General features: G+C 30.0%; 1 protein-coding gene across 2 annotated transcripts in view; it reads right to left on the bottom strand.

Moving 5' to 3' along the window:
* Positions 1–3,107: 3,107 nt before the first annotated feature.
* LOC127732718 (MAPK/MAK/MRK overlapping kinase-like) overlaps positions 3,108–11,725 on the bottom strand; it is a 46,828-nt gene continuing 38,210 nt past the window's right edge. For both annotated transcript variants that reach the window (XM_052241906.1, XM_052241907.1), the window contains exons 11-13: positions 9,482–9,746; positions 8,906–9,103; positions 3,108–8,368 (exon numbers count right to left, since the gene is read on the bottom strand). In XM_052241906.1, the coding sequence (XP_052097866.1) occupies positions 8,288–8,368; positions 8,906–9,103; positions 9,482–9,746 (544 nt within the window). In that variant the 3' untranslated portion in view covers positions 3,108–8,287. The remainder of the gene's footprint in view (positions 8,369–8,905; positions 9,104–9,481; positions 9,747–11,725) is intronic.

The following is an 11,725-nucleotide window of genomic DNA, read 5'->3' as shown; positions in this document are numbered from 1 at the left end:
TATTTTTTTATGTTCACTGAATAGATCTTTCTTGTACAAAAGTTATATTGCCTGATAATAGATTGTCAAAGACAAAATACAATTACCTGTTTCTAGGTTATGAGTATTTGATTATTTGCAACTAAATTTTCCTTTTAAGTCAAAGACCCAAACATTCATGATTACTAAATATTTATACAACTTTGATATGGAGAAAAATATGGAATAACTGGTAGAAGGATAAGACAACAATTCAATGAAAAACTACTTTATAATCTAAGAAAAAGACTTTTGTTGATGTTCATCCTTACAGTTGCTGAAAGCTCATTGGACTTAGCATCAACACCGGACACTTACTCCTAGTGACTTCATAATAATTGCTACATGTCTTTTAAAGAACAAGTGCATGGTTGATCATAAACAATATGAGGTAAAGAGTAAAGTCATGTTACTAATATGTAATTTACGAATTAATGATAAGAAATACCGGTACTGTAAATTAAGAAATTATTGCGATTTTTAAAGAATGTACATAATATGGTCCATAATTGACCACATGATCATTTAAGGTTATGGAAAGCCAGATAAATTTCTGTTTTACTAATAATGTAAAATATCCATATGGCCACCAAATTGCTTTTGCTTCTTAGCAGTAAAGATATGTGTTGTTAGCAGTGTATTCATCCTTACTGAAGACTTTACTCATCCTGCAAACAAAGTTAACCTCAATAATCATATTTTGGTCAATAGTACTTGTTCCAAAGAAAAATACTAATTAAAGCAAAATATTAAGATGGCAATCCTTTTTACAAACTGGACAGTTGGAATAAAAAGGATACTGTTTGGTAACCCAAATGTTTTGTACCCAGCATATGAAGTCTAACAATGACAACACTACAAAAACTAGATATGGACGATGCCCTCCTCTGCTCTGCCATATACATGAGTATAGTTCCACATACTTTAGATTTGACAAACAGTGATGTTGAATTACAAATTGAAATTGTTGCGTTATTTGTCAGTCACAAATGATGACCCCGTCTGACCATAAGAATTATAAATTTAACACTATGTATGATGATCTATCTTTTCTTTTTATTCTGAATGTCTACACTTGCAGGACTAAATGTCCAGCCAAAAGGTTTCAACTTTCCAGTTTTAGTTGTCACTAAGTTCATCTTTATATTTCCAGTGGTCACTAAGTTTATCTTTATATTTCAAGTGGTCACCAAGTTCAACTTCCTGGTATTGATTAAATATTTGACAATACTAAAAAATCTTATTTATTACATTAGGGACATTAAACTGTAGTAGTACAAACCATGCTTTCAATTATATAGCAAGTGAAGAGGAAATGATGTCCAACTACCTGTTTTTGTGAATATCAACATCCTTTCTGATTTTAGTAAAAAAAAAAAAAAATGACTAAGTCCAAATACCTGGCATTTTGGAATTCTGTGAAGGATCCCACATTCCAAACATGGTTATGCTATACTCAAAATAAGTGAGTATTTCACATGACAAAAGAACTAAACATTATTTTTTATCAGTTGCTAAACTATGAACATGAGGTCAAGGTAATTGGACATATGACAGAAGGAAACTTCTTAACATAAGGAATCTGCATACAAGGTATGAAGCATCAAGGTCTTCTACTGTCTGAAATCTAAAGCTTTATAAAAATAGTTTTAAGCCGTCACCACCAGACAGGATTCTTTAAGTCTCATATTCAGGCAAAATAAAAAAAAACTGTCTTGATTTTGACAACTTAAGATAAGTAATGAAGAGAGAAACATGCAAGACAGACATGTAGATAGATAGTTGACATTGACTATTAGTATTACTTATAGTATTAAAAAAACGGAATAAAAAGGATAATTAACTAAGACACTGAAGCTGAGGTCAGATGAACATATACCTGTTCAGTGTGCAACCATTTAAATAACAAGATATAGTTGACCTTTTACTTATTTATCTATGAAAATGACCCAATCATGAGTACTATGAAATGAAGTAAAGATCAGGTAAATCAGGTGTGAGGGACATAGTTATATATACCAAATATAGGTGATTAGTTTTTTATACTGGCATTGAACCATGAAAATAAAGTAAAGTAAAACAAACTTATGCCAGATAGAAACTTGACCAGATATCTTAATACAAGAAATGGAAGTACATGTATCTAGCTCTTCTACCATCTTAAATATAAAACTTTATGCAGCTGTTATCAAATTTTCACAGCCCATTGTATAGCATTCTGGTAGGAATAGGTGAGATTGACTTTATTTATTAAGATCTGTCAAGCAATTGCATAAGTTTGAAGAGTCGCTATAAAGCAAATGAGGAATATAGCGTTATCAGTTATCACTCAGTATAATTTGAAAACATTTTGTTCTATATTTGATGGAAAAAAAATAACTATGCCAGACATGTACACCATCTTTTTCTGACTCTAGAGGCTCTAAAGAACTGTGTCGCTCACCTGAATCTGAATGCACATCTTCAACAATTACCACTCTCCATTATTATATACTAGAATATAATTCCTGACTAAATGCTCTTTTTTTGTGTATCTTGTGTTGCTGATAATTTTTTATTTGTTTAGGGGATCCTCTATCTACTTTACTTTTTGCCACACACACAAAAAATTCATTTAATTGTAGGTACTGTGGATTAATTTCTTTTCATGGCTACCAATTTTCGTGGATTGAGGAAAATTTGTGTTTTCTTGGATGTTTACATACAACCCCTTATAAGATTTACAATACATTGAAGATTTAAATTCATGTTTCACCTATGCCAACGAAATCGTTGAATATTGGTATGCCACGAATAATAATGAATCTGCAGTATGTTAACTTATTTGTAGATCTTGTCCCGCTGATCTGATCAGTATTTTGTCTACACGCTCATCAATGTAGTAGCAAATACTCATTTTAAAGTTTTTGGTTTGACCACACCAAAGATGACTATGAAACCACAAGACCACCATAGTGGTTACACAAAGATTTGTACACCAGTTGTTCATGAACACACTTTAAACTGTGATTTTATGCACTGTAAAAAAGTAGCATAACTTTTCGTGCTTGAGTATACATACAGGTAATAAAAATGAAGACAAAACCGAACAGTATATAGATTTTTTTAATCATTTCCTTTCAAGTAGGACTTTAAATAATTTAATAACCAAGTTAAAATGATATGTTACACTGCTTCAATATCACAGAATAAGAAATAAAAACACATATTAAAATAAAAACTTATATAAAATGTTGGACGGCGATTGATTTTCATTAACAGTAGGAACAGGGGAGACAGTATGTTTCTTATTTGAGTTTTTTTGTTTTGTTTTCTAAAAATAAACTTAATGTAAAATAAGTTTATACATTAATTTGCAGAATTTAAAAGAGAATGAAAAGTTAAATATGTGAATATTAAAAATAATAATATGTCTCATCAGTGTTTTTGGTTTCATTGTGTAGAATGTAATCAGCCAATAACAATGACAATATTTCTCTGCAGAATCATTTTTTTTGTTAAAATGCAGTAAAATTTTGAAAATAATTGTGTTTATGTAAGGAACATTTGAAAAAATATAAGAAAAATAAGTTGAAAAAAGAACTTTTAACTCAATATTTGAAGACTGAAAGAATTCAAAAAGTCTATACACAAATACAAAACAATACATTTTTACCAAGAATTACTTTTTAAAAAGTGAAAATAAAGAGGAAAGATTTGCAAGAATGTTCTAAAATATGTAAGCCAAAAAATAATAATAAATCAATTGAATAAACAAATAAAAAGCTTACACAACCAAAAGACGCTCCCTGAATTCCATGCTGTCTAGATATATATTTAAATATATATAACAACAATACTTTATTGAATTTTCATAACCAACAGCAAACTTAACCAATGTTTAACCTTTAACAATGGATTTGCAAACTTAGACCAATTAAGTCTAAAACAGTATTTAAATTATCATTGAAAATAATATAACCACTTTTTTAACCACTACATTAGGCATAAATTTAGAAAGAAAAAGTGTAATAACATTCAGAAAAGCACTAATTTGTGAAATAAAAGTTTACTAGTAATTTTTCTCAAATATTTTTCAAGAATTATAACTTGTGAATGGTATTACCCATCACAGTGGAAATCAAACTTGAGTTGACACACGAAGTGGTTGTAATGTGGTTATATCGTAAGCTTGTTAAATAAATAAATTACAAATTTCAAAACAATTTATTTAAGTTATGACTAGTATTTTTTTCTGTCTATGAAGAAATAACATCAAAAATGTGGTGCACACTGAATAACCTGCATAGTGGGTTATTTAAAAGTGTGCACCACATTTTTTAGGTTATTTCTAATAGATAGAAAAGACATTACAGTCATTCCTTATAACTAATTCTAAATTCCATTTTTAAGGAGAAAATCATGAAAAAATGATGATGACATCATGGTCACATGACAAAATTATGTCTATGAGCTGATAGACAATAATCTTTCAGCCAATTAGAAGATGTGTTACATCCAAATCTAAATTATTAACAAGTCAAAATAAATTATTAAAGATATTGCTGTTATTTTCTTTCTGATAAAACTTTACTTTTTAAATTTAAATTAGATAGCTGCAGTGTTTCTTCAAACTCAATGACTCAAATAAAATTGAGAATGGAAACTGGGAATGTATCAAAGAGACAACCCCCCAACCAAAGAGCAGAAAACAGCAAAGGCCACAAATGGGTCTTCGAGAAAATCCTGCACCCGAAAATGTGTACTAGTTCAGAGAAAATGGACATCACACTAAACTCTGAAACATATATACTCAAAACATATATACTGCTTTAACTAACTGAGAGTATATGTGGTTATTTAACAAGATACCCAATTTATTAGCATGATCAAAATATCAAAGTGTTAACAATACTGATATGACACAATACAATCTCAACTTACATTTACATTTATTTAACAAGGCACTTAGTCCTTTTAATACTGTTCACATTTTGTTTCCTGTTCAAATGTTGGTAGTCAAGGTGTTCAATAAGAATTTTAATATGGACTTGCAATTTGTGGTTTGCCTCGTCCAAAAAATCATAAAAATTTATCTTAAAAAAAATAAAGAATTTGTGTACAGTAACTGGAAATATTAAAATACTTGGTTAAGATTTTTTTTTGTCATATTAAAATATCAAAACTTACCTCCTCTTTTGAATGACATAAGAAAAGGAAATATTTCTATAAAAATTCTTTCAAAGTATTAGCTTTGGTAGTATAACCATTTCATCTTAAACTAATCATGATTTACTAAAATTAGTTTAGTTTGTCAAACTATTCTGTATTTTTGCAAATATAAATGTAATCTTTAATTCTCTTTATAAAATAAAATGTTTTAAAAATCCCTGGTTTTTTGTAATTGACATTAAATTTATATGTATAAAATGCAACATTTTAAAAAGAATTAATAAAATTCAAATTGATAATGTAACAAAGAAACTATACATAACTGAGTTGCTGGAAACTATAACATTTCCATAACAAGAAGAAATTCTTCTAACATGATCTGAAGGTTACACAAAGGTTATAGAAAACTGAAAGCTTTTGGCACTAACATAATTAACAAAAATAAAATTTACATATAATTAACATTTAATCACAGGGTTGATGCCATTGAAAAGTCACCTAAAATATGTTCTCTAAATGATACATAGATTTGTACACTGATTGAACATTTAAAATAATTCGCTGTATCATTCAGCATAACGTCCATGTAACTTTTCTTAAAATGCTCTCTGTTGCAATAAATATAAAATATATACATTGCTTTTTTGTGGAATACAATTTAGATTATGGTAGATCAAAATCATGCAAAATATACCGTATTCATATGGCAGTCATCAGCTCTACGAAACGAAACCTAATAAGAATAAACTACACTAGATGAGCTGCATAATCAGAGTTATTTATACCATGACCTTCACTACCAAAAAGGTCTTACACGAAACACTGAATATCACTGGTATAAGCAGTGTCCCATTGTTGACAGCTATATGGTGATCCATTGAATTTCTTGTTTTTCTCCTGCTGGATTTATATATTTAAGCAGCTAAATCTTGTTGATGATCCATTTTCACCTCCCAAATATTCAGATATATAGCATTCTGGATGTAGGTCTATTTTTATAAGTCTACAATTTTTTTCTTCAGCAAAAATTACTTAAATTTTGACACCCTAATCAACAAAATTCTTCATTCAGTGTTTGGAATTGTATACCTAAAATATATATCTATTATCATGTCTGAAAGAGAGTTCCATGTTTCATTTTATATCTAAGTTATTATGAAATTCATCTATGATCTTGAACAAATATTTCTTACAAAATAGAAGTTGTTCAAGCTTTGCATATGATTTCATCTTATAAAGAATACTTGGGCATATTGCAATTGTGCTAATTTTTTTTAAAATGCAGGATTTCAATTGCGCCAAAAATAATTAATGCTTTTGTGCCCAAATTAAAGGTAAAACAAACTAAAACCTTTTATATAAGTTGTACCCTGAATATGAGGATTGAATAAGACACCTCTCCCCATAAATATAAACAAAAAAATAAAGGTGCCAGTATTTGGAATGACTTAAACAATGGCACCATATAAATGACAAATCACAGTTAGTTACACATTATAAATGCATTGTCAGTAATCATGTATATAATACTATGTACAACTAAAATGAATACTGTTATTTAGATTCTTTTTCACACAAAATTCTCTATCATCCTTCACAATAAATAGGTTATACATTTAACTAACAATTTCAAACACTTGGTTTTCTAAAAAGAATGTTGTCACACATGATCACAGAAACATGTAAAAAAAATCTACTCAAGAAGATGTTCTTAAAGAAATATTTGATTTTTTATGCAAACAGAATATATCATTTTCCACTGCTTTAATCCTGAAAATCTGAACAAGGGATACAAAAGTGTAAAGATTAGAGGTTCAGGAATGGTCTATGTTATGCAAGAACCATTCTCATAATAAATTTGTAATCTAAGAACCTATCAAATATATTTCACTTATTTGAACAAGCCTCAATAAAACCAACATGAACATGTTTATTACATGCCTGCATTGACTTTACATTAAACACTGAAGACCTGCACATTTGAAAAATCTAATATAAAGCTTAAAACTCTGTTCACATGTTCATATCTCTCACTTCCAGAAAGGTCCATCCATATTTTCTCCATGAAATCCTAAAACAGCATCGAGATAAAACAAGAAGCTTTATAAAATTTTACTAAAATTAAGAATGGAAATGGGGAATGTGTCACAGAGACAACAACCTCACCAAAAAGCAAAAAACAGCCGAAGGCAGCACAATGGGTCTTCAACACAGCGAGAAAATCCCGCACCAGGAGGCGGGCTTCACTGGCTACTGTTTGTTTGCATATCATCATCTATACAGTGAATTCTGTATATATTATCAGTATGCCTTTAAAAATATGAGAAGTAAATAGAATGCATACCTTTGGTAATAGGCAAAATTAATAATACGAAAAAATGCAATTCAAATTTTCTTTCAGAACATCTTCATTACCAATCAAGAACATTTGAAAAAACATACATGAAAACTAAAAATCACATATATGGTTCTGATGTTTATATATATAAATAAGTATGAACAAGTCCATTTCTTATAGTTAAGAAGATAACCATATACCCTGTCATTAGTTTGTATAATGAAAGATTGAATTTTCAATGCTGCATGAATAATTGATGTCGCACCAACTCATTTTTATTCTATAATTTCCCATATATAAACTATCATTTGGTTTTCTGTACGTCAAGTTAATAACAAGTTGGTTGCTGAATCAACTAAATCTGTGAATACATGAAGAACTGTAAGAGATGTTACATTAAGTTAGCTCCGGACATTTGATGAGAATAACTGGCAGATGCTTGAGCAATTTCTGTCAACAAAATGACTAGCCTTACAGATATTTACATTCTGTAATTACTTAATTTGTACACATTTAAAAGAGCTACTGTATATTGACTGAGAAATTCTGCAAACAACTTAGGTGCTTTAAGAACCATGTTTCACAAGATATAGCACTGAATATAGAAGATTTCTTGATAAAAAATACTACATTCTATTAAAATGATGCAGCTTAATAATTGTAAAACATGGCTGCCACAAAACAATGAATATCTAAATATGGCTTCACATCTGCACATTCAAACAATATCTCAGTCATCAACAGAACTGTATATAGAATTGTCATGGTTACAATAGTCTGCTAAAATCCTGCCCCTCGTCGATCTAATGAAGGGAGATAAGTGTTTGTACTCAATATATTCTTTGTTGCTTTACTATTTGCCTGTAAAAATAAATGTTTTTTTCATTAGTACATATTTCACTGTGTGCTTTCATATTTTGTATGTTTGTTTAACTTTAATTTTGATAATTTTTACTGGAAAAACTATTAATTACATGAAATAAACTAAGTAAGTTAAGTTTTATATCAGAATGTTTTTTTAATATTTTGGTTAAAGACACAGAAAATTTAAGAATCAATGATGTCTTTACTGCAACATGTTTCTATTCCTAGCAAGAGATCAATGGTACTTTTTCGTGTAAATATTGTTTTAATGACTATTTAATCAATTTCTTCATTTCCATCACACATGTATATCATTTTTGTGTATCTGTTCATCAACTTTCAATGCATCTTTCCTGCTATATTTTTATTTTATTTTGAAAAAAATCTGTCTGTTTTATTCTTTTGTTGTTAATTTTTTTTTTATCAATATTGATTGTAATTTTGAAGGGGGAAAATATGCAAAGAATACATAAAATTGTTATATCATGGCTGTCAAAATATGATGCAACACAAATATAATTGAATAGTACTCACTTTATGTGGTTTATAAGTACTATTTATACTTGGTAGTAAAGACATAGTTCCAGAATTATGTAATGCACTATAAGATCCTGAGAAAGCAGCAGCATGAAATGAAGGGTTTATTGAACCTGTATGCATTGGAACTTTCGGAAGATTAAGTCCTGTGTGATTTGTAAATTGATGGCTTTCTATTAACTTTTTATTTCGTCTCTGAAATAGAAAGAATAGCAAATCCTTAGCATCATATTTAAATGTTACATTCAGGCATACTAAAATAAACAACTCTATATATAATTCCAATATATTTAGTTAAACACTGAATTATCTCCCTTTTCACACAATTTATCCAAATTATATACTAAGTCATGAATCAGATTTCATGTTTTACATTTTTTATTACTAATCAATATCCAATTTATAATGCAAACAGACTTTTCATACAAACTTTAATTCAAACTATTTCACTAATAAACTTTTTTTTATCATTCTTAAAATAGAAAATAGGAGATACCATCTATTCTTTGAAGGATTTACTAATAATATTTTCATAAAATTTATACACCATACAACAATATAATCCAGACTTACAGGTACTCGTTTTCTATCTTTAAATAAATGAGGATGACTGGGTAAGGATTGAGCTTTAGGTAGACTAGGTACTATTGTACTACTGCTGGCATCAGAATCAGATTTCTTCTTTTCTGATCGTGATGTTTCCATATCAGGTGAAGTGGTTATATCTGTTGGAGGAACTGGTTTAGTTAAATCTAAGGTTTTCTTTTCCTTTTCTTCATGCTGTTGTTGCTGTTGCTGTTTTGCTTTGGCCATCATGGCTGCCCTCTTATCAGCATCCCTATTAAAATACAATAAAACATTGCTGATCTTTTCATATGGAGATTACAATCCAGCATTTTGATAGAAGCAAAACTAAAAACACTACTACCAAGAAACCTGAACAATTGTAGAAAAGAGTTCTTTCTTTACCTTTTGACATCTAATCAAACAAGATTTCAGTTTTTGTAAAAGTCTATTTGAAATAAATTTCAACTACTGATTTTGCAAGTTTCGACCTTAATTCTTGAATCTTTTTCAATTTAAAACTAAATGGGCTATAGGTTGTCTGACATACCACAGAAAGATGTATATTATCAGTCCAGTATTAATATTACATGTATCCCCTTTTGTCATTGAAATAGAAATCATTTGCAATTAGTTACAAAGCCATACATTTTTATCTGGTGTGTATTCAAAGTAAATCAAAGCACGAAAGTGCTGTAAAGGCAGTTAATTACAGGTTGTGAGTATTTTAAGTCCAGTTATATCATTATCTTGCATAGTACAGTGTACTTATCAGAGGTGGCTTTCAGTATTTAAGATTTAGAGTTCTCTAATGATATTGAATAAGTTTTATGAATGTCATATTCTGAGCACTATATGAAGGCGATTGTTCTCACTTGTTTATGAACTAGTGCATTATGTCCAGTTTGTACCTTTTTTATCTATGTTTATAGTCAAATTAGTTGTCAAAGGTACCAGGATTATAATTTAATACGCCAGACGTGTGTTTCGTCTACATAAGACTCATCAGTGACGTTCAGATCAAAATAGTAACAAAGCCAAAAAAGTACAAAGTTGAAGTCTTAGAGCACTGAGGACCCAATATTCCAAAAAGTTGTACCAAATACGGCTAAGGTAATCTATTCCTTGGATAAGAAAATCCTTAGTTTTTTTATTGGCAATCATAACACATCTCCTTATTTATATAATGATCTATATTCAACGACCTCAGGTACAAAAAAAATGTATGTAACTAAACTATGATGGGAAACCTTTGACTTCTTTCTTTATATAAACTTTTGATTTGGTACCATAGAACTATGTAGAGTAAATGTACATTGCAACATGTCAACTCATTCAACTCCAAGCAAAATTATATTTCCAAGCATAAAGTAATTTATGAATGAAATAAAATGCTCCGCTGGGGCGCAGCTTGATACGACCGCAGAGGTCGAACCCTGAACAGTTGGGGCAAGTATGAACACAACATTCAAGCTTGATTCAGCACTGAATTTGGATTGTAATTAAATATTTGACACAGCATAGGTTTCTTGTTTTTTGCCCCTTTTTGGCCCCTAATTCCTAAAATTTGGAGACAATTACCCCCAAAATCAATCCCAGCATTCCCTTTGTGGTATGGTACCTTGCAGTACAATTTCAGAGAGATCCATACACTTGAACACAAGTTATTGTCTGGAAACTAGAAAAATGCTTATTTTTGGCCCCTTATTCCTAAACTTTTTGGGCAATTACCCCCAAACTCAATTCCAGCTTTCCCTTTGTGATATGGAACCTTGTAGTACAATTTCATGAAGATCCATACACTTACACACAAGTTATTGCCATGAAACTAGAAAAATGCTTGTTTTTTGCCCCTTTTTGGCCCCCAATTCCTAAAATTTGGAGGCAATTACCCCCAAATTCAATCCCAGCATTCCCTTTGTGATATGGAACCTTGTGATACAATGTCAGAGAGATCCATAGACTTGCACACAAGTTATTGTCATGAAACTAGAAAATGCTTGTTTTTTGCCCCTTTTTGGCCCCTAATTCCTAAAATTTGGAGGCAATTACCCCCAAAAATCAATCCCAGCATTCCCTTTGTGATATGGAACCTTGTGGTACAATGTCAGAGAGATCCATACACTTACACACAAGTTATGTCTGGAAGTTACAAAAATGCTTATTTTTGGCCCCTTTTTGGCCCCTAATTCCTTAACTGTTGGTACCATAACCCCCAAAATCAATCCCCACTTTCCTTTTGTGGTATTGAAC

Source organism: Mytilus californianus, unplaced genomic scaffold, assembly GCF_021869535.1.
Source record: "Mytilus californianus isolate M0D057914Y unplaced genomic scaffold, xbMytCali1.0.p SCAF_26, whole genome shotgun sequence".
Taxonomy (NCBI): Eukaryota; Metazoa; Mollusca; class Bivalvia; order Mytilida; family Mytilidae; genus Mytilus; species Mytilus californianus.
Note: the sequence above shows the minus strand (reverse complement) of the source record. Positions and strands in the feature narration are given on the sequence as shown.